This window comes from Cylas formicarius, unplaced genomic scaffold (genome assembly GCF_029955315.1).
Source record: "Cylas formicarius isolate icCylForm1 unplaced genomic scaffold, icCylForm1.1 PGA_scaffold_7__23_contigs__length_41026272, whole genome shotgun sequence".
Taxonomy (NCBI): domain Eukaryota; kingdom Metazoa; phylum Arthropoda; class Insecta; order Coleoptera; family Brentidae; genus Cylas; species Cylas formicarius.
This window is the reverse complement of record NW_026844352.1, coordinates 8,315,810-8,339,030: the sequence shown is the minus strand read 5'-3', so window position 1 is coordinate 8,339,030 and position 23,221 is coordinate 8,315,810. Positions and strand designations below refer to the sequence as shown.

The 23,221-nt window shown below is 33.5% G+C and overlaps 1 protein-coding gene across 3 annotated transcripts in view; it reads right to left on the bottom strand.

The window, feature by feature from the left end:
- LOC132705524 (teneurin-a) overlaps positions 1–23,221 on the bottom strand; it is a 737,223-nt gene that overhangs the window by 103,000 nt on the left and 611,002 nt on the right. For all 3 annotated transcript variants that reach the window (XM_060676144.1, XM_060676145.1, XM_060676146.1), the window contains 2 exons: positions 14,567–14,809; positions 8,233–8,505 (listed from right to left, as the gene is read on the bottom strand). In XM_060676144.1, the coding sequence (XP_060532127.1) occupies positions 8,233–8,505; positions 14,567–14,809 (516 nt within the window). The remainder of the gene's footprint in view (positions 1–8,232; positions 8,506–14,566; positions 14,810–23,221) is intronic.

Below are 23,221 nucleotides of genomic sequence, written 5' to 3'. Positions count from 1 at the left end.
TTAACAGTACTTACTCCGACAAAGCATATTTCTTAGTGTGAGGGGTTTGAAAACGCGAGAACAATAGAACCGGTCCGCGTTTTCTGATTCCGAGTTGAATTCGTAACGCGAAACACGATTGCTCTCTTCCTGCCGTTTTGTTAACACAAAAGAAACTCGTTTCTAAATTCCGTTTCTACGTTGCGGTCAGTCCGATTTAAATCATAATGAGGCAGTAGTTCTCATTACATTTGGTCAATTATATTAGGAAAGTTATACAGGGTTCTCCCCATTATATTTTTGCCCCGTATGTACAGTACGGCCATTTTTTATTGTTATTGCGGGGTACTTCAGTTATTATTAGTGGGAGGGGGGTGAGGAGGAGAGAGAGAGGGAGAGGGAGATCGATAGATTGGTCAAGATAAATTGGTCAAGCGCCTTTGCGGGCCAACGCACAGAGCCATGCGTTAAAATTCAGAAATTGTTTCTTCGAATACCTATAAACAATTTGGAATTATCTGCTGAGGCACTATTCCATTGGAAATTGATTTATTATATATAGCTAATCGTATATTTTTTTGCAATTCTGGTAATATAATTTTGGTTAGCCACTATTGCAAGATTCGTTACACCATACACGTAATTTTTTTTTGGAAAATCTGGATCTATGGTACTCTTCTGAACATAAAAATGACCAAAAATTTATCCGACTTTCAGCATCACTGGATATTAATTTTTTTCCTAAATTTTCCTAAAATTTCTGAACTGTTGAATTTCTTGCACCAATTTTTGCAAAAACCGGATTCCTCTATCTCTAACATTAGCTGAGATAACCCTTATTAACAACGAAAACAGTTTCAAAAAATTGCAAATTTCTCTGGGAATAGTTCCGTGGCGACAGATCTACGCATCGATATCCTTGACATTGTTTCTACTGACAACCTAATTTGTTGGCCAGAAAAATACTCAGTAGGGTAAAAATAAGAAAAAAGTTGCGTGTGTTGTGCGTGAAAAGCAACAAAAAAACAACAAATAAATTTTTAAATTTCTCGGAGACAAACTTTCTAACCACGTATTCGATCAAAGCTGCATAACCCTCGTTGGTCAATTTTTTTTTTGACGGACTCAGTTCAATAACTGCATATTTATGGGTGGTTATTTTGGCATGTGGTGAGGTCTGCAAAAAGAGTAGAATTGGGTGGAAGATAGTCGCAGAAGAAAGGGGAGAATGGTTTGGTAGTAGGTCGCAGATAGCTTCCAGTCTATTCAGACTGACACATGAACGCTCATAGCAATATCACATAACATGCTACAAAATGTCGCGTTGTCCTAGCTTCAGCAAGTCACCATCCCATGTACCAATTCAGTTACTATAAACTTGTTCTTAGCCCGCAAAATCAGTCGACTATGATAGGATATACACTGGATATATACGTCTACGTTATGAGGTCATGTTATTCTGGAAGACACATGCAGACTGATACCGATCATCTGATTCGCTTCATGCCACGAAGACTAGCAGAATATCAAAACTTGGGTGGTGACTCACTACTGGATTTTTAAAAATTGCTTTCAATCAATTCGTTTGAAAGTATCATGAGTTGTTATTCATATTTAACTCAACCACCTGACAAAATCACACAGTATAGTTTACGCTGGCTGCCATTTCATAAAACCAGTGCTTCCAAAGCAAATAAGGTTTATATTTAGTTACCCATATTGCTATTAGATAATATAGTGGCCCCACTGCGGTAAAAAGTGATGCGCCGCAGAATATATAAATAAATGAGTTGCCACATTGCCGTAATTTTTCTGAAAAAAATGAACTAATTTTCAAAAGAACGCAAATTCGGTGTTTGAAATCCGAACATAATTGGCAACGCCGACCTAGAAATTGCTATTACCAGAGAATACTAACAGTCGGTACTATTGTTGTTTACATTTTTGGTGGTTATGATTCTCTCCGTACCTTTTTCGTGTTTTTGTGAAAAACTTGTGTTTGTGGTCAAAACTGTAAGGAAAACAATGTGCCTATATACGGGTAAGTGTTGCCTTAGGTACAACTTAATTTAAAAGATCTAAAAGAGATTTCTATAGGACTCCCACTCACAAACGAAATTACAAGCATGGCAAGTATGAGGACCTAATAGGATCTTAGACAAATCCGAGTGAAACAAACTGCAAATTATACTTAAATAGCTACATAGGAAAGATGTTTGGGTAATATGTTTTAGTATACAAGAATTTCAGGAAATATAAGAAAACAATTAAGCTGCAAGTAGTATTAGAACAATCACAAGAAATACTCCTTGACAATTACAAATCCTTGTAAACCTCATTGTGGGGAAGTTTTCGTTTGTCATCACGTTTACTGAAAATAAAATTGGCTTTTATTATTATTACCGCAGAGAGTGGGGATTTACTAGAATCAGTTCAGCTGCAACTGCAACAGGAAGAATTTAAACGATAAATCTGCAGGATATTTTTGGGAAGTCTGAAGGCATTACAGGAATTTTTTGAGAATTACCAGGAATTCTACGCAACTATTCGAAATTTTAGGGAGGTAAGTGAATACTGCAGTACATACACACATAATTTGACACTGATTAAATAGAAATAGTTTTATCAATAAATATTGATTTTGTAAAGCTGCTTGTTGGATTAGGGACAACTTGAGTAGGCAAAATATTATATGCACAACTTGGGAATAAGAGATCACGTTTTTGTACAAGTTATGAAACTGATCCATGTTCTCTATCCCATTTTTTTTTGTAGACTTGCATATGTCTGTTTCCTAGTTTTGATATATTAATCACATATCCATGTAGTGTCATTTAATTTACATTTTATTTTTTAGTTTACCAAAAGATGAAATTGTAAGGAAACAATGGATAACATTCCTTGTCAGAAAAAGAGCATCCATATCACTCCATTAAGCTATAGGAGAGATGGTAAACACTTGATAAAGTAGGCAGTACAGCGCCTTTTAGGTAGATATTGTGATCAGTTGTAAATACGGGTTACTTGTTTTCTGGTCATTCTGTTTGCCCCTGGTACTTAGCGGCCAGGCCATATTTAGAGTGCCCTTTTTTTACCCCGACTAATAAAATTTATCAGTATTTTCCAGTCTAAAATATTAATATTTTTCCAGCATAATTTGTGACTGAAAATTTTCCATCTTTAACATATTAGAAATTTTTGTTGACAGGAGCATGATCTTTAATCTTCAGTGGTAGTGAAAACAACATTACAAGTTATAGAGAAGCCTGGCACAGAATAACCAGCGGTCATCAGGTTTTAAAAAGAACTTAAGGCACAGTAATATATTGTCAACAAGTAAAGTAAATTTTGTTTCCAATTTACAGTTAATGAAATTTTGAAATGAAATGTAAAATTTCCTTGAAAAGAGTAACACTGAAGCACCTTATGTCGCACGCCATTGTGCAAATAAAAAATAAATATTATTATGCTAATAAAAAATGCAGCATTTATTTTTATTTAATTTCTTATTGTGTTTATAAGCAACAATGTACTTTATTTTTTTCAATAAAGGTGTTATTAAATAATTAATGTATTTATTCATTTATATTTTTACATTGCGTTCATTTTCCAACTATGTCTTCTGCGAACAACAAAATGAGTTAATAAAACACTATAGAAAATGCTATTATAATTAGTAGTTGTTAGTTAGTTAGTTGTAGCATAAACCACGATCTTGTCTACAAAACAGGACTGGAGTGTGCATCTGGAAAAAAATATTTCTTAATAAGTCAATTTTCATGTTTCAAAAGATTCTGAGCATTTCTGGAAAAGTAATTTTTGGTTATTTCAATTGAATCCAGATTTAAATCCCGGTAGACACAATGCAATTTCTACATGTACTTTTAGCATTTAACAATTGCTGTTAAATATTTTTGACGGTGAATTTTTTGCAGTAGCCGCCATGCAATTTTTGCTGGCAAAATGTTTTTTAAATTTTGAGATAACATTAACAACACTCTTTAGCGTTTGGTAATGTTAATTCTGTTACATTTAGAGCTAATTGTTTATTGACTTGTTTTATACTAGTTTTTAAATTTCTTGGTTATATTTTCCAATACCTACATACCTAACGAAATTGTCCATTGGTACTTTTCATAATAATATATTTGGAAGGCGAAACTTTCTACAATTACTAGACTCTGTCTATACGAGGTGCTTGTTGAACATTTTTTCCACTTAGATGTTTCCAGTGCGATATCTAGTACCTCAAAGTTACATTAACCCTTTTAGGGTAACATTTCGTGAATTCGACTTTATTCACATTTTCAATAAAGGTTAAACTAAGTTTATAAAAACAAACTGTTTGCGTCGATTTACGGGCACAAATTCGGGGAAAATTAGCTGCTATTGTGTCTATAGCGCTTAAAGAACCAAAACGCCGAAAAACGTACAGAATTATACTAAGGACGCGGATCCGTCTGTTGTAATTCAGCATAATATTAACTCTACACTTATTGATAATTTTTTTAACAATACTTTCTAAACCTTAATTTCTTTTTTGTCTGAAAATTTAATGGGATTTCGACATTTTTTGAGAAAATACTGGCGTAAAAATGCAGCATCGAAACATTGACGACCTCACAGCGGCCATGTTGGTTGTTGGGTGCCGCAAAGCCTTATGGGTCGAACTTTAGAATTTGCAATTAGAGGCTGCCATTGGTTAAAACCAAAATTTGAAATCTTGCGCGTGCGCATATTTAACAGACCGTCTCAAAATTTTGTGACATAGTTGCTTCATGAGTTCCTGTACAATTAGCATAGCATAGCTATATGTCTAATAGCTATATGTAGTTACCAAATGAAAAGTTGGGTTTTTCGATATGAATAAGAAAAATATTGCAATAATTAAATAAAAATAAATAAAGTAGCATTTTCTGGAAGTACCTGGAAAAACAACTTTTCTAATTTTCTGGATTGGCTTTTATTTATTGTTTCTAATTACTTAAGTGTTTTCTTGAAAATAATTACTAAATAATAATTATCATTTTATCAACATTTCAGTGATCCCTTTTATATTGTTTAAATCACTTTTGGTATTAATTATTAGAATTTTTATTTAAATTAATTCTGTGGTTTGCACTGTTGTAGTGGTTTATTATTATGTGGTTTATTATTTTGTACACATTCGGACCAAATAAATACGTTTCTTTAAAGTCGAGTATCAAGAATCCCACAGGTTATTGTTTCAGTGGGTACTAGGCAAAACAGCGTTAGGTTTGTGTAAATAAAATTGTGTGTGGAAGAGGCTCAAGGAGATTGTCTACTTTAGCCAAAATGGCTGACTCTTGATGGTCACCAAGTGGGTTGGGTTTTGAGAAGTCGCTTTGTAGAGAAAATTTTAATAATTAGCAATTCGGAATGAAAATGTCACTTATTCACGAAAATCTACGGCGTTGGAAAGATGGGTATCCTACAGAAGATACAACCACGACTGCAGAAAGAGGAACCAAAAGGCTTCAGCGAAAAATTGTCTTATTTCCTATGCAGACTTGGAATAATTTAGTTTATAAAAACAAATGCTTGTCCAGGATGTTAAATTTGTTACGTCAGTTGAAAATGAGGAGGTCACGTCTCTTTCGTAGAAATTGTCTGTTGTGGGGCCTATAGTTGAAGATGAGTTCTTAGCAATTAAAATACTAAATGGGAGTAAGATTCTAAAGCCAAAGCCAGAAAATTCGATGACGAAATTACTAGTGACTTTGTCATGACGAAACGTCTTCAAGACGACAGATATCGCAAGGTACCTGATGAAACAGCCATATATATTAAAGTGTTTTCAGAAAGACCATTAGAAAAATCAATAAGAGATTAAAGCAGAAAAGAAGGAAAAGAAAGAAACTAAGAATTATTCTAAAACAGAAGGAACTTTGAAAAGTGTGAAAGCTGTAAGTGATCAAGAGCAGCTTCTATGGTACATAAATTCAGAGGCAACTACACACGTAAGTTACCAGAAGGATTTATTGCCATGTTTTAAAACTAGAAGTGAATCGCAGGTGACAGCTAATAACCAAAAAGTGTCAAGTTTTGGTGTTAGCAAGGCACAAGTGTCTATCTCCCCAGGTATAAAAATCATATCTGAAATAGTGTATGTCCCAGATTTGAGAGACCTTCTGTCGGATAGTAAGGAGGTAGAGAAAGAGCATGCTCCAGTTTTTAACACAAATCTCAATCTCAATAGAATTAGCATCACATGGTTAAACAACAGCATGGCAATAGACAAGTGATCAAAAAGCAGATATTTTAGTTTTATCGAATAAAATTTTATGTACCGGTTTCATGATTGTGTTCGGCAACTGCTGATGAGTTTATTTGTCTTAGTCTTAAGGCTCTTTCATGTTCTTTGAGCCTGTAAACTCCTGGTATCTTCAAAATTTCATCCGCAGTTGCCGAATACAGTCACGAAACAGGACATAAAATTTTATTCGATAAAACTAAAATTCTTGCATGTAATCAATTCTTCTGCCACCCTCTCAAACAATATATAAGCAAGGACAGAGTAAAATGCAAGCCAGTGAAGAAGACAACAGGACGCAGTAGAAATCCAGAAGTTTTGTAATTAGTATTACAGTAGCCTGTGGAAGTTTCTTTGAAAAAAAAATTGTACAGTTTGTCACTTAGGAAACCGAAAAAGCAACGGATTGAAAAGGTTGGAGGTAAGCAGGCGAACGAAGTCCTCGAGCTTGTTCACGGGGATCTGTGTTGACCTATCTTGTCCTGAAGCAAAGTATGTTTCAATTTTAGTAGGCGATTTTTCTAAAATTGAAAACAGAAGTTCAAGATTAAAATGATAAGAAGTGATAACGGAAAAGAATACATCAACAAAATCATGAAGGATGATCTGACCTCAGATATTAACATATAACATCCAGTTACTGTACGTTATACACCCAAGCAAAATGGAATAGTAGAACGAACAAATCGCATCATTGCAGAGAAATCATAACATGAAGCTAACGGTGAAGAGAAAATGTGAGCTGAATATATATATATATATATATATATATATATATATATATATATATATATATATATATATATATATATATATATATATATATATATATATATATATATATATATATATATATATATATATATATATATATATATATATATATATATATATATATATATATATATATATATATATATATATATATATATATATATATATATATATTCTCATGGAAAAATATGATGACACTATTATATTCCGGGATATCATCCGTTCGCTCGTTGAACTCCGACTGGAATCCTGCAAGTGTTCGAAGTGTTTTCGGAGCGCGAGCATTGAAGATGCCAAGTGAGATTTTGGCGAAACGTCTGCAGGATTCCAGTCGGATGCAGGATTTGCAGGATTCCAGTCGGAGTTCAACGAGCGAACGGATGATATCCCGGAATATAGTGTCATCACATTTTTCCATCCGTGAATCAATACGTGAGAATATATATATATATATATATATATATATATATATATATATATATATATATATATATATATATATATATATATATATATATATATATATATATATATATATATATATATATATATATATATATATATATATATATATATATATATATATATATATATATATATATATATATATATATATATATTAATATTAACCATCTATCAAAGTACTTTTAATTTAAGCAACCTTAAATTATGGAGAATTTTGTGCCTTCCTACCGTTCTTTTATTGATTGAGAACCAGTCTACCATGCTGACAAATTTTTATTATTTAACTGTCAAGATACAACCGGCGTATACGTTTGTATTCGCGTCAGTCAGTAAACCAACCAAAACCATATTATTATCTCAAAACAAACCTTGTGTTGAAGTTCATAACAATTTCGCTTGCGAATGTCTGTTCAGGATGTAATTTAATTCAAGACAAGGAACTTGGGAGACGTTAGTGTTTGATGCTAAAGATTTTAATTTCATTCAATGCTAACTTAAACGCACAGTAAATCTCGCCTCGATTAAGATTACCTCCAAGATGATGCTATCTATCAAACCCCTATTAGACAAACTCCGTCAGCGGCGTTATGGTTCAAATTTCCCCTTATATTATTGCGAACACGCCTCCGGTCGCCGTGAGAAAAACTTAAAAGGTTGCTTATCCCGTTCGGGAGCGGTGAGCTTTAACGGAATATCGCGAAATAACGAAAATCCACTTTATAAAAAGGGTAAATACTCACTTTTGGAGCAGTCTATCCCCTGAAAGCCGTCAATACAATCGCATTTGCCCAGGTAGCAAGATCCTCTGCCAGAACAATCGTTCGGGCATGTAGTGCTCACACCCTCGGCTTCGCTTATGACCAATGATACGCTGTGCGGTTGGAGTTCGTCGTTGTAAACGGAAAGAAACCAGCGGCCTGTGTCCAAGTATTGGAGCAGGCTGACGTTTACCAGCATCGGCTCGTATTCGACGTCCCTCTTTTCGATTACGTGCCGCTCCTCGACGGAAATTCCTGAAATTGAAATCGAAGCTGTTTGGAAATTTTCCAACCTGGCCCTGATAGCAAAGATAACATGCTTCCATTTTAATATGTCCAGGATGTCCAGGTAAATAGAAGACAAAAAATGTAGAGTTAGCAGCTAAGTTTTTTCCAAAACACCGAGAAAAATACTAACAATTCAACAGAACACAACAATTTGATGAAGAAATTTAGGAATAGATTATCGGATATCACTTATGCTCGAAGAAATAATTAAACAAATAATCAACCGCGAGATATAAACGAACTTTATTATCATATTTCTTTATTATATTGTCTAAACGAAAATAATTCTATAAATAAATAAAAAATAATTCTACTTCTACCGTTAGTTTGCTAAAAACCTTTGATAGTACACCATCCCGTTTGGATTCTTTTATAAAACAAATAGACACTTTTCACGGTAATTAAATCGAAAATACTAGAAACAGCCGAAGACTTTTTATTTACTCGACCAGACCTTACAACTTGGGGCGAGATAAGATTAGCTTTAACGCAACAATTCACTGATCGAATCTTTCGTGCGCATCTTCAGCAACAATTAATATTTTTATTTAAGAAAAACCCAAGATTATGTCTAAAAACTCAAAGCCTTAGTCACCAAAATCAATACCAAAATATGTTCTGAAATTCAAACTGCGGAAGCAATATTAATTTCTCAAAATGAATTAACAGCAACACAAAATCTTTGGGAGAATATTTAGATGTAGATAATACTATTGACATTATTACAAACAAATTACGAAATTCTAACAAGTCAAAGTCAATTTAAAATTAATTATCTGCAAAATAGTAACCTAATGCAGCACAATATACAGAAACCAATCATATTTTGTCAAACACCCAAAGAGTATTCAATACCTCTTGAACACCCTAATCAAACTTCACATTAAAATCAATTCTTCAAACTTCAGAATCGATTCTTTAAACTTCATAATCAATTCTTCAAGCCACAAAACCAATTTGTCAGGCGACCCTTTCAGCACCTCTAATCAAAACAACCCGTAGAACTATAAAAATCAATACCCCCCATCCAATGTCAGGTGTAGGTATAAGACCACAATATAATCATTTCCAACCCAAAAGTAAACCAAACTCTTCCAATTTAATATTGATATTATTTTCGATTGACTGTTTTTTTTCAAGATGTCCAGATAAATAGAAGGAACAAAATGTAGAGTTAGCAGCTCTGTTTCTTCAAAAACACCGAGAAAAACATTAACAATTCAACAAAACACCTTATTCTAGTTACAATTATATAACACACTTTGTATTTTATTCCACCAGAGTGCTACGACTGAAAATTAAAATTATGCTTATATTTGACAAATCTCGAATCAGTATTGATTAACACTGGCAAGCTATTGACATTACTATCATTATTAAAATTGCGTGTTGCCAATTTAGCATCCGAGATAGAAGTGATGTGCTTGAAATATATTTTTATAGTAACAGAAGGTTACGCCAGTATATTGGATTTCATCCAGAGCTACGAACTTAGACTTAAATCTAGAATAATAAAATAATTTAATTTATTTTTATTTTTGCTAATATGGAAATAACTCTTGTTATCTATCATTTGTAAGTTGTAATTTATAATAAAATAATGCTATGATAGCAAGGTCGTCTGCATATCCCATAATTTTAACGTTTCGTGGTATTTCTAATTTTAGTAAGAGAAAAGGACCGAGAACGGATCCTTGCGGTACTCCACAAGTGGTCTCTGTTATATTGCTGTTGCCCAAAAGCAACTCCGTGTTTTCGAGGTAACTTGTCAACATGCGCATAAGATACTCTATGCTATATATATTATATATATATATATATATATATATATATATATATATATATATATATATATATATATATATATATATATATATATATATATATATATATATATATATATATATATATATATATATATATTATATATTCGATCTGGTTCAGGGGCTCTTTTTGTTTTTAATTTGCTGGATGCTATTTTAAAGAGAGGAATGTCATACATATACATTACATATATTGGGGACCGCTTAATTTTTTCTTTCTTGGGAAAAAGTTTTCTGGCTTCTTCCAGCATAGCCTCGTCGTTCATAAGTAGGGGTCGTCTCATGCAAAATGCTTTTGTCACTATATTATATCCCAAACCCCATATGTATTTTCGACTTCTTCCACCAATTTTTTCCATACCTTTTTCTTCGCTTCCTGGATTGCCTTTTTAAGGAATGTTCGTTTTTCTTTATACCGCTTTAAAGCCTTGTTTTTTTCTTCTTGACTTGTGTTGCGTCATTTATTTTTCCTGGTCATGATTCGTTTTTTGTTCAGACACTCTTTTCTTAGTGCAGATATCTCTGGTGTCCACCAGTAGGTAGGTTTCTTTTGCCCTCCTAGATCCCTTCTGATTTTAAAGGCTGGCATTTGTAATGATATCGGACCATGTTTCTGGGGTGATATTCTGGTTAGTTTGGTTTGCTATGTCTTGTCCCAGAGTTCCTGGTCCAGAATTTTGCATACATCTTTTACTTCATTCATTGTGTTCGATTTTCTTTTAACAGTTTTTCGAAATTATCATTCCACTTATTTGTGGTGATAGGGTATACTAGCTCTCTCTTCTTGTTTTGGCGTAGGGATTTAAGAACGTTTCACCTTTCGCTGCTTTTTATTCCTCCCAGAAAGGTATTTAATTTGGTGTATTTTTATTCCCATGACTCGTTTTTCTTACAAGGGTTTATAACATCATGGGAACCAATTAGTGAACGAATCATGCGGACGTAAACTGACGATATTCGGAGTGTACGCAATCAACGACAATGTCCCAACAAAAAGGACTAGTCTTCGAACAGCTGCACTGAGAGATATCAAGCATTGGCAGCTCAAGAGAATGGATTCTTCCAGCATTCCTGGATCCATAAGTACACAAGGGAAAGAAAATCAAGAAACCTACTATCTATAATAGATTATACCATTATCCGATAGACCACATCTATGAAAGTTTGCGACGTTCGGGTACGTAAAAGCGCAGCGAATCATCATTTGCTCAAAGTTAAGATCCTTCTACTACCAAACTTGAATAGAAGACAAAGCCAAGAGTCCGGACAAGAACAAAGCCAATCTGCGGAAATAAGAGAACCTAGATATAATTTAGAAAGCTCAGAACATGAAAATACCAAAGACCTATACAAAAAGAGACTCGAGCAAAAACTGCAACAACAATAATGATACAGAGCATTACGAATATATTAATTAAGCAATGCCTAAAAGAAGCAGCTCAAGAAGCGTTGGGATACTGTGACGAGAGGAAATATTATATACCCTATTGATGGGACGAATAAATCGAGAAGGATATTAAAGATAACAAAAAGAAATATCAAAGTAAAAGGTGAAGTAAATGCAGCAACGACAGGAGCACAACAACAAGCACAAACCCTGGTAAGCAGAAATACGCTAACTCATAAGAAACCTGTCAAACAACTTTAAGGTAATCATAAATGTACGGAAGCAATATGCCCTAGATTGAAGCAAGTGTTATGTTATTTACACATCGGTGAACCAATATGCACAAAATTCAAAACAATTCATCCCTAAATTTGGAAAGCAGTTAATTTTAGCATTAATTTTAAATTAAATTATTAAAATTGAAAAAATTATTAATCATTTTCATTTTTCAGACCTAATCAGCTTCGTATGAAATATTTTTGGTGTGTTTATAATTCCTGAAAATTACTACTATATTAAGTCAAAAAATTTGATATTTTCCATTCTGGCAAGTAGAAACAAAGTTTTTAACGCTAAATTAAGTTGCCTTTTGAGACCACAAAAATAAAAACAGGAAAAAATAAAACAAACCAACCGAAAGCATAAAAAAAAGATTTCTCTCCAGGGCACGAAACATGATCAATTTTTCGAGAAAATTTTCCTCGAGCGTACTCGAAATTTAATAAAATCCGAAATAAAACTTCCCTCATGGCGAAAATCTACATTGCTGTTCGTCAAATTCGAGCATACCTTTGAGAATTTGGCTAAAAGTATAATACGGGAACGTTTTCTTTCGCATTCCGAGAAAAGTTTTTAAGAAGCAAAATACGACCCGCCGAACATGGTATAAGTAAATAAAAGGGATCCACCTAAAAGAGGCTTTTCCGTCTTTTGTGTGCAAAAAATTTTGGAAGAAAAAAAGGGATCGAAGAACAGTGCGGATTTTCCCAGATCAGGAAAAAAAATGATTCGTTGATGTCACTGTCCTTTTGCGTTTGCTGACAACTTTTATAACCAAGGAACGAACAATGATAAAATATGTTTGTTGGTAGAGTAATGATTTTCGCTTTCAAATACGAGTTGATATGGTAATTACTTTAATTTCCAGTTCCCTAATTTGTTGTTAATAATACAATATTTTTTTGAAATATGTGATTATATTTATTATCATTTTGCATAGCAGCATCATATTAAACTTTATTTAATACAAATTGACCACTAAATATGCAAAACTCCCCAAACTCCGTGGCCTGTTAGAAGTATATGGATAATGCAAAAAGATGTATATATATAGGAATTTTGTTTCGGTAATAGGAGTCTATGACCTTTAGTTTTTAAAATATTGCTAACATTGTAATGCTGACGCATCTATTTGAACTAGAAAACGACTTTGCTGACATTTAAAAAAAACTTCATATGCACATATATCCTAAACCTCTTAACCTTTGAGAGGTGGTAAAGTTTTCAAAAATAAAATCTATATTTTTTTAATTCTTAATAAAATTTGGCGGGGGGGGGGGGCATTTCAAAAGTCTGGTTCATTGAACCCCAGTTGATACTATAGAAGAACTGAATGATCGTATAATAGCTTCTTGCGATTTAATAAGAAACAATGGAGGTATACCTCAAAAAGTCGAGGAGGAAAGCGTGTATCCGTCAAGGTGGAGGACGCTTTCCACAACTTATCTAGTTCCTATGTTTTACTTTTTTTGTTGTTAATTTATTAACAGACAATTTTCTTCAAAATGATTAACAGCATGAAGGTAGTGTTCTTTCATTTTTTCATTAATTCTGGATAAGTAAGTAAGAACAGTCTTCTAATATCTTTTTTTTGAAGGATACTAGTTGGTAACTAGATAGATATTTTATTTTTCACTAAAACAGTTCTCGATTTAACCTGAAATTAAATTTCTTTTAAAATGATTGGAGGTTGCAAGAATAATTTTTATTTTAAGAGAAATCAGTGGGGTACCATCAATGTTTGCTAAAATAGACAGGTGAATTTCCTTACGCCCGCCACTGGTGTATTTTTAAGAAATTGTGGTAAACCAAATAATGCCTATTAATGCATAGTACATGTGTGCCAAATTTCAATAAACATCTAAAGTGGTATTACAAATATAAAACAAAATAAATTTATTTTTGAAAACTTAGCACCAATGGCGTTTAGGACATTTGACATGAGAGGTTTTCTTTTTAAAATGGACCCAAAAATCGCCCCATTAATTACTGACATTCAATTAGAAAACACGTCGTATAGCATGTATTGTTAAAAATTACCGACGTAAGCTCAATTACACGATGTTTGTGACAGAATGTTTGGAAGTGACAATATTATAATTTGTTGCGTGTTAATATGGTATAACTGTAGTGAAATACGTTAATAGCAAAAGTTATTTGAATTGCGTGGTCTACAATTTGAGATCTACTACTAACACTACATAAAAAATATAATCCGTATCAATTTTCCCACAGAGTGTCTCAAATTTGCATTTTGATTTACTTCGGGAAAACACAATAAACTGAACTCATCAAACTTGAAGAAAGAATTGACTCACTTGAATTCATTTGATTATTTAAATGTCTCGAGCGATTTTCTGAGTATTCATTTATTTATTTTGATTGAGTTACGCAGTTTTTCTTAGAACATTTTGATATGCAGTATCCATGCTTTGGAGTTTATTCTATTTTCCACCGCCACACATGTAAATCAAAACATTGTTTTAAGAGTTTTGGTTTGAACAAAACCAATACGGAAAAACTAAACAAAAAAAGTTACCTATATCAACGGTCGGATGGGGGAGATCGGCACCCGGATCCTTGCGATAATCTATTTTTACATCGTGGGGTACGTAGAATGGTCCCCTGGGCTCTGAGTCGGCCAGGATTTTTCTTGTTCCTTCGTAAGAGCTCGAGATGCTGTCCAAGACATCACTTTTGTGGGAGTTGCGGCCTTTATAAGAGAATTTGAATCGCGCTAATGGACGTAGCTCCTCTTCGATATCCTCCCCATTTACCGAACCTGAAAAAGGGCGTAAAAAAAAGGTAAAGTAAAATGCTCCGCGGATAGAGCCGTCGGTTAGGTTTTACGTGCCGTTTTTTGTCGTTTATAATGTTTGTTCTTTTTTGCGGCTTAAAGGTTTATAGACACACGTAAGGTGCTCTAATGAGGGCTGTATTGTACTGTATTATGTACTTTATAAAATATAACGGATGCTTGTATTTTCAAGGCCAATAAAAACTTTCTTCTTTTAAATAGAACATCCTGTATATAAGGCATTTTGGATTTCTGGGTACTTTTTAGACAAATTTTATATACAGGGTGATTCATAAAGAATGGTCAATCTCTAAATGGCGAGACTTGACACCAAACTATTATGATTAAAGTTTAAATTTTATTCTGAATTTTCTAATTAATTAAGAAAGTTGTTACAGTAGGTATTTTTTCCGATCCGATCTAATACTGAAAAGATGAAAAGGTACGAGGAGTAATAGACAAACAATATTTAACAATAACAATTTTGGTTAGTTTTGGTTAGTTAGTTAGCAAAACGAAAAATTTGTTTCGCTTATCATACTAAGCAAACGCAAATTTCAGAGCCTTGAGTAAATTAAAATGGTGAATGAGGGTTAGCCTGAAAATTTAAAAACACCAAGAAAATGTTTCTTTTTTGATAGAATAAAAGTCGATAGGATGTAGGTAATTCACATAAATATGGTAAAACTTTCAAAAGTTGTGCTGTGGCGTAATTTGTGAGAATATTTGTGACATTGAAGAGTTACCAAATATTAATCGAATGGTCGTACTCTCTTCTGGTTTTAAATGCTGTCCTGTCCTTTTCAGATTTCACAAAAAAAATTGACTCTTTCAGAAACTGCAATTGGTTTTGCTGTAGATTTTACAAAAAAAAAAAACACAAACAAAAGAATAAAATAAATCTTCAAATTATTTTAATTAAAAATCTGAAGTTTTGGTAACTCTATAAAAATTTTACATATTTCTTACATTATCGTTTATGAAGTATTAAAAAAACGTTTGTAAAGTAAATTAAATGTGATTAAGTTTCCGTTTAAAGGTGTTTACTATGAATCCTCTTATTTATACGCTCCCGTGTATTAAATAATTTGCAAATGGCATTTTGTAAAAGATTTTCTGAACTAATTTGGGTAGCCACATAACTCTTACAATTGGTGTCATACAAGTTTAATGTAGGAATATTTCCTTTGAAATTCCGCTGGCTGAATGAAATTCGTGATATGGCACCTAATAATGCAATCAACAACCCTTGCAATTCAATTAAATAAAATTTCAATGGCTCCGATAGAGGTTTCAACGGAAACGCTAAACCTATTCGCATACGTGTAACAATATAATACATTACGTGACAATATATAACTCATTAACTAAACGGGAAATTTACATAGCTTTGGTTAGACCGTGTACGATTTCGATTGTGTCGAAGTGAAACGGATAGTGTATTGCTCAGCGATATTTAGAACCAATTGAAAACCATTTGGGGATCCGCAACAATAAAAAAAGTAAGCCAATGTTTATTACCCTATGAAGGCATAAGAGTGACAATAATCAAAAGCACTCTTCCGTTCTATATTATCACGCTTAAATCATTGCCTGGTTGCCATTGTCTTATATTTTAAATTGGAACTTGCAAATGATTTAGATCAGTAATATTTATTTATTTATTTATATTGTGAACCCGGCAAGGGAACCACAGAGGAACGATCGATCGATATTCGATACCGATTGTCGTGTTTCTAATATTTGACTTTTATAAATAAATAAGAAGTTAGTTCTACTTTTCTATTTATTCGGAACCTGGATAAATTCTACAACATTTATTTACTTAAAACTGTCTAAGAGGCATGAAGCCCAACTAACAGGTAGGTAGTATTAAATAGTTACAGAGACATTGCAAGTAATGATGATACGACGAAACTTAACCTAAAGCCTAGCCTAACACCAAGAAAATGGGAAAAGAAAATTAATAATTACAGTTAAGGGGGCAATAACGTTTTTACCTTAGTAATAGATCCAAAGCGTGCCGAGCATTGTACTCGGAGCACATTGTTAAAAAAGGCGAAAATGTGTTACTATGTATAGAGTTAATATAGGGACCAGAAAATTAAAAACATAAAGACATTAAATAATGGCAATCTTGGCGATCCCTAAGAGATACACAACCAAATCTATTTAATAATATTGTATGCGGAAAGCCTTGTCGGAGATATACTACTTCCAACTTATACCATACATACTTCAAAAACTTCCGCTGAATTTTTCCAGGCTATTAATATAACAATTATACCCAGGAGACCAAACCACTGATGCATACTCCAACTTAGACCTGACGTATGAGTTATATAATATTTTTATCAGTTCTGTATTTTTAAAGTCTCTGGTGCAACGTACGATAAATGCATAGCTTTTTGAGGCTTCTGCCAGTACCTTATTAACATGAGGAGCAAAGGATAATTTCGAGTAGAATATTACTCCCAAGTCAGAAAAAGTGTTACAACGGGAGAGAGTTTTATCAAAAAGATGATAGTCACATTTCACAGCTGCACGCATGTTGGTAAAAGAGATTACATTACATTTGGCTGTATTAAGGTGCAAGTTATTATTTACAGGCCAATTGTTGATTTGCTTCAAACTACGCTGGAGAGTAAAACAATACTCTGATCACCGGATTAAAAAAAATATATGTCGTCCGCATATATAACAAAACTGACATCAAGGTCCTTACTAATGTCATTAAACGAAAATGTTGAATAATAATTGAGCCTTGAGGAACGTCTGAGGAAGCAATGTATTCATCGGAAGTGTGACCATAGAGATAGACGTACTGAGTGCATGACACATGTATGAAGAAAACAAATTAACAAGCGATTCGAAAAACCCAAAGCCCCGGAGCTTGTAGATTAGAATTTTGTGATCTAGGCGATCAAACGCTTTTGAAAAATCAAGATATATGACGTCCATTTGAGATCCTTCATCAATAGCCTCGTAAATATGTTGGAGACTATTTGGTTCTTCACAACATGATATATTTAGTCTTGAAGGAGAGATTCTAAAACACAGATTAAAAAGTATTACAAGCGGTTTAGTCAAATAAAACAATAGTCATGTATAAGGAATGCTGGAAATAAATCTGGACCCATTGTAAATTTAGGTTTAATCACTTTAAGAGCTTTTTCGAAAACCATCTTTGTGTTTATATGTTCAGAGTGATGTCAATTACTAATACCATTATATTTTCTTAATATAGCACATAAATATATTATATTATAGTTAACCCCAGAAACTATTTTTCCATAATTAGATGCGACTTCAATACTGTCCTTTTAATTTATTCAGTAGCAACATATAGCTTTTACGTTTTTGTTAGGTACATATCTTATTAAAAAAACATTTATTTCCAGTGGTTTGGAGAAACTGTTAAGAAAAATGGAACCACATTTTCTCAGGAAATGATGCGGGCTTAAAGCCTTACTAGCAAAGAAATCAAATACGCGTGATAATATTGATACAGATAAAGTACCCAAAACTATTGAGTTTCGAAATGGGTCGCAAAGTTTTTTTTTACTTATATTATGTATAGATATGTTAAGAAATATCATATAAATGGTTTAAATTTATTGGTTTTTGTTACTAAATCATAAAAATTAGTAATAATTTCCTCCCGGACATTAATAGAAAATTGGTCTCAGTTTAGTTTAGTTTTTGCCCTCCATCACAGGATTATTAAGGAAATTTTGAACAAATCCCTAGAAAAATTTGTTTTATCCTGTGAACATTATTAGTGTTAGTAGTGTAGTATTAGATACGATTAGGAAGTCTTCCATGATAAATATTACTAATTCACCATATTGACAGACTAAAAAATTAGATTAGCTAAACAAAAAATAAAATCATGAAGATAATATAAATATTACTCACCTATATTATCTACATAATTTTATTTTTTTGTTTAGTTGAGGTAATCCAATTTTTTTATATTTTTTAAAACCTGTCAAATTACATTAGCTCAACCAAACAAAAAATAAAATAATAATATTTTTTTTGTTTAGTTGAGCTGCTCTAATATTTTTCATTTCACAACCAAACAAAAAATAAAATGATAATTTTTTTTTGATTAGTTGAGCAAATCTAATTTTTTTCATATTTTTTAGAATCTGTCAATATGGTAAATTATAAATATTTATCATGGAAGAGTTCGTAAACGTACCTAATACTACACTACTAACACTAATAATGTTCACAGGATAAAACAAATTTTTCCTTAATAATCCTGTGGAGGAGGGCATAAACTCCTGAACTGAAACCAATTTTCTTTTAATGTCCGGGAGGAAATTATTAGTAATTTTTATAATTTAGTAACAAAAACTAATAAATTTAAACCATTTATATGATATTTCTTAACACGTAAGTTATTGGGCCGTGTTGGCAAATGTAGAAATGTAGAAGTCTCATCAATAAGGGTGCATTTGACAAGAAAAAGCATGCAGAAACGATTAGACTCTCGAAAGAAAATATTCAACTGAAAAAATATGCGATAAAAATCGTAAATGGCACCACTGGTAGAAATAATAGTGGTGCACATATAGGTGTGCCTTAATGTACAGCACTTACCAAATTTTACAAAGATATCTAGAATCGTTTATTAGATAACATATTAAAAAATATATTTTTTTAAAACTTGACCACCCTGTTATACATTGAATTATCCATTGCACTTTTGACACACCAGTAGGGAACATCCTGTATAGTCATATTGGTAGGATGGTTTTAATATACAAAACCGACAGCCTTTATTTATTTATTTAAAATCATTCCGAATTGTGATTTTCCATTTTATGTTAGCGAAATAATTTTGGGATGAATAATACGGAATAGGCTATTAAAATGATTGATATTGGCGTTTGGATGCACACGAACGAATTTTTCTCCGCATCTTCAATTGCATTTTATCTATATATGTACTTATTAATTCATTGTAGCCTAAATCCGTTTATATTTGTTTTGCGCGTTGCGCAATGAAAATATTTATTTTAATTAATTGAAATCTCTATAAATTGAATATTGTTGGCCGGTTTTTCGGAAACTTTTATAAATGTTTTTATTTTTATATGAAGTAATTAAAAACGGATTACTAGTCTCTCATACAATGGGATTTCATTCGTTATCAGGATAAAACAAATAACGCAATATATAGAAGCATATTTTTGTAGACTTGGATGAAACTCATTTTATTTCACGGACGGATTTTGCTAAATTTAATTACCTATTCTATTTATTCTATCATTTACCAAAATACCATTAAAATTTTGGTTACACTGATTTCCAATATGCTCCAATCGACAATTTCAATTCTCCAAATACTTAGGGCAAATTTTTGTTGAAATGAAAAATAAAGCAGTTGCTACGACGCTTAGCGGACTAGACCATGAATAGATTGCAAATGATACTTGAGAAAGAAATTCTACAACATTTAATACAATATACAATACTTTAAAATTTTCATCTTTTTTTCTCAACGTGCTAAAAGTACAATGCTCGGCCCGATTTAAACCTTTTTTCGCAATCTATTACTAAGGTAAAAACTTTATTGTCCCATTAACTTTAATTATTAATTTCAGTCTTCTCCCATCTCCTTGTTTTTTTATTAGAGTTAATGTTTATGTTAGACTAGACCATGGAAATGGAAGTTCTGAAGATGGATCTCTTTCTTCTATCGACAAATATCACCAATTGCTGACGGCCACATTAGAAAGCAGCGAATAAATGTATCTTCTAATTTCTGATTCTGAAAAAGTTTTCAGAGGGAACACATCTTGTGTGATTTTTGGCTAAACTAAAATAAATTGCTTGATGCTAAATACTAGAAGGAATCAAATGCTCAGGCGATTATCATGTGACTACTGTACTAAGATCTTGTTACTTAAAAAACTTTAGCTGATGACTGCCAATTGCTGGTTAAATTTTTGATTAAATCTGACTGTATTAATTATTAGTTGGTATAGTATTACCAAACCAACCAAACGTCATAAACATGGTTGGCAGATGGAAGAGAAAAATGAGCCAATCCAAATTAAAGAGCAGTTCCCTCTTTTTGAATGAATATATCAATAAATGAAATAAAATATTTATGAACATGTTTTAGTGGACATATAAAAGGACGTATTGACTTGCATTGACTTTGAGTTCGTTTCCACCTTTATTAGAGCACATTATCCTGCAGCGTAGTTCACATAGCTGCATCGCTTTCCACGTCCTTTTTTAGAGCCACGGGATATGAGCTAATGAAGTAGACTGTAACTGCTGGCATTAGAATTTTGTTAGTTTTTCTCCAGCCCCATTCAGTTGTATTTAAAGTTCTTTCTTGCCACACACGAATCTGATGAAAACCATGATATGAATGTCGTGCTAATGCAGCAGATGTGAGTGATGGTCATGGACAAAATGACTGCGTGATTCGGTTGATCAACTAACTTATGTGTCACATATGTCGGGGTGTCTTGTATAAGGCAAGTGGAATTTTTTTTCTGCCAATGTTATCTTTTGTCAATGTTTCGAATTTTGTTGACTGCGTTGAACATTTTGCGAGTCGACAGCATTGGCAACAGCTAGAATGGAAATTTCTGTTGATTCTTTGTTGGAATAACTGCTTAAAAAATTCTTATAAATCAATGAATTAAATTTTCTCCAGCCCCGTGTTTAACTGACGGCGAGATGGACGATATTCCATATGCCGATGGTTACATAGCTATACTTTATTAGTGGAATAGAGGTAACTATTCCACTAATGCTGCTTAGACAAAATCCAAAGTTTTAGCTTACGACATAACATATGTATCCTAACTCATCCGCCGCCGCTTCATATCGTCTATCACATATCGGTTATAGATTTATTTGAATTAAAAAAAAAATGGGAAAAAAAATCACTCTCGCATTCGTCACTTTTCCGTATTATATCGGTAAAACTTAACACGGAATTACATCGTTAACTGAGTTTACACGGAATAACGTCTTTAGCGATCACCAGGGACGAAACTAATGAAATTTGTTGCTAGTGACATTTACTAGGTCGGTTCGTTACAATCGGTGTAAAAAAATCGTTAGCGATTTGTCGGCGTGACTTTCAGTCCCAGGACGGTTCCCAATTTTTATTTTTATTTGCTTATTTTAATATCGATTTTACAAAAATTTCGTTGTAAGTTCTACAATTACTAGAACTCCTTATATGTATCAAATAACTTTAGTTGCCGGTATTGGATTTTGTGATATATGATCAATTATGTTGAAGTCACTTATACATAAACCGAACGGTCTAGAGAAAAACAAACACATTGGATTAGAGAATGACCATACATTTTACGTACTTCAAAATAATAAATAAAATAAATAATTATAGCCAGCAGAGTATATTCTATTCTTATTTCCCATTCCAGATTAAATTCTAGCAGAAATTGAGCAAATTTTTATTTCATTAAGTTGCATTATGGTGGCCTTATCTGAAGACCTAAAATAATTACCTTTTATACAATACTTTAAAAAAATCAAACACATCTATTAAAAACAAGAATCATGTAACCTAAGTGAACAGTTGTACCTCCTTGACCTTTGTGGTTGAGCAATCCATGAGGCGCGTCCCCCGGGTGGCGGATAGGGGAGCCCAGGCTCTCACGGGCCTGGGTGGCTGGGAATAAGGAGGCATGAGGAAGTAAAAATCCAATAGGGCTGACAAATAACCAGTCGTGGACCAGCTCACCCTGCCCAACTGTCGTGTCGTGGCTAAGGGCCTGCACAGGGTATAACGGTGCAAACTGGGTTGTAGTCGGTTGATAAACCAGGCGTCGGGTGCCGGCTCGACGAGTGGGCACGCGACGCGGGGGGTCTGAGCTTCACCACTTGGACCAAGAGGAGTAAACCTCAATAAAAATCCTAAATCCTACGGTGGGGGGTCGGGCCTAGGGGATGCATGGCTGGACAGAAGATCAGTCTCTACCGATCCCAACCCCGAGGCACCGCGCGCACCTCGGGGAAGGAAGCCATACCTCTACATGCGGGGCTTTGCAGAGGTGGACCGTTTGTTTCCCTAGCTACTCGTGGGACCTTTATGGAATCAGAAATGAAATGTGTAAAGGAGAAGGAGGAGGGGCCCCAGGCGGGAAGCGGAAAAGAAAAATGGGAGAGACCACCCAGGTTGGGGCACCTGCCGGAGATCGGCGGCCGACACGCGGCCCGGTGAAAGCTGGGCCCGGGAAAGGCGCCTCGGGGGGGCTCTGAGAGGGGGGCTCGGTCCTATGCACAAGCGGCGGCGGGGGGGCCTGAACTGGTGGTGGGCCTCAGAAGACAGGAAACTGACCTGTCTTCCGAGGACCTACTGCGGTTCATAGGGTCTCTTAACCTCCGCAA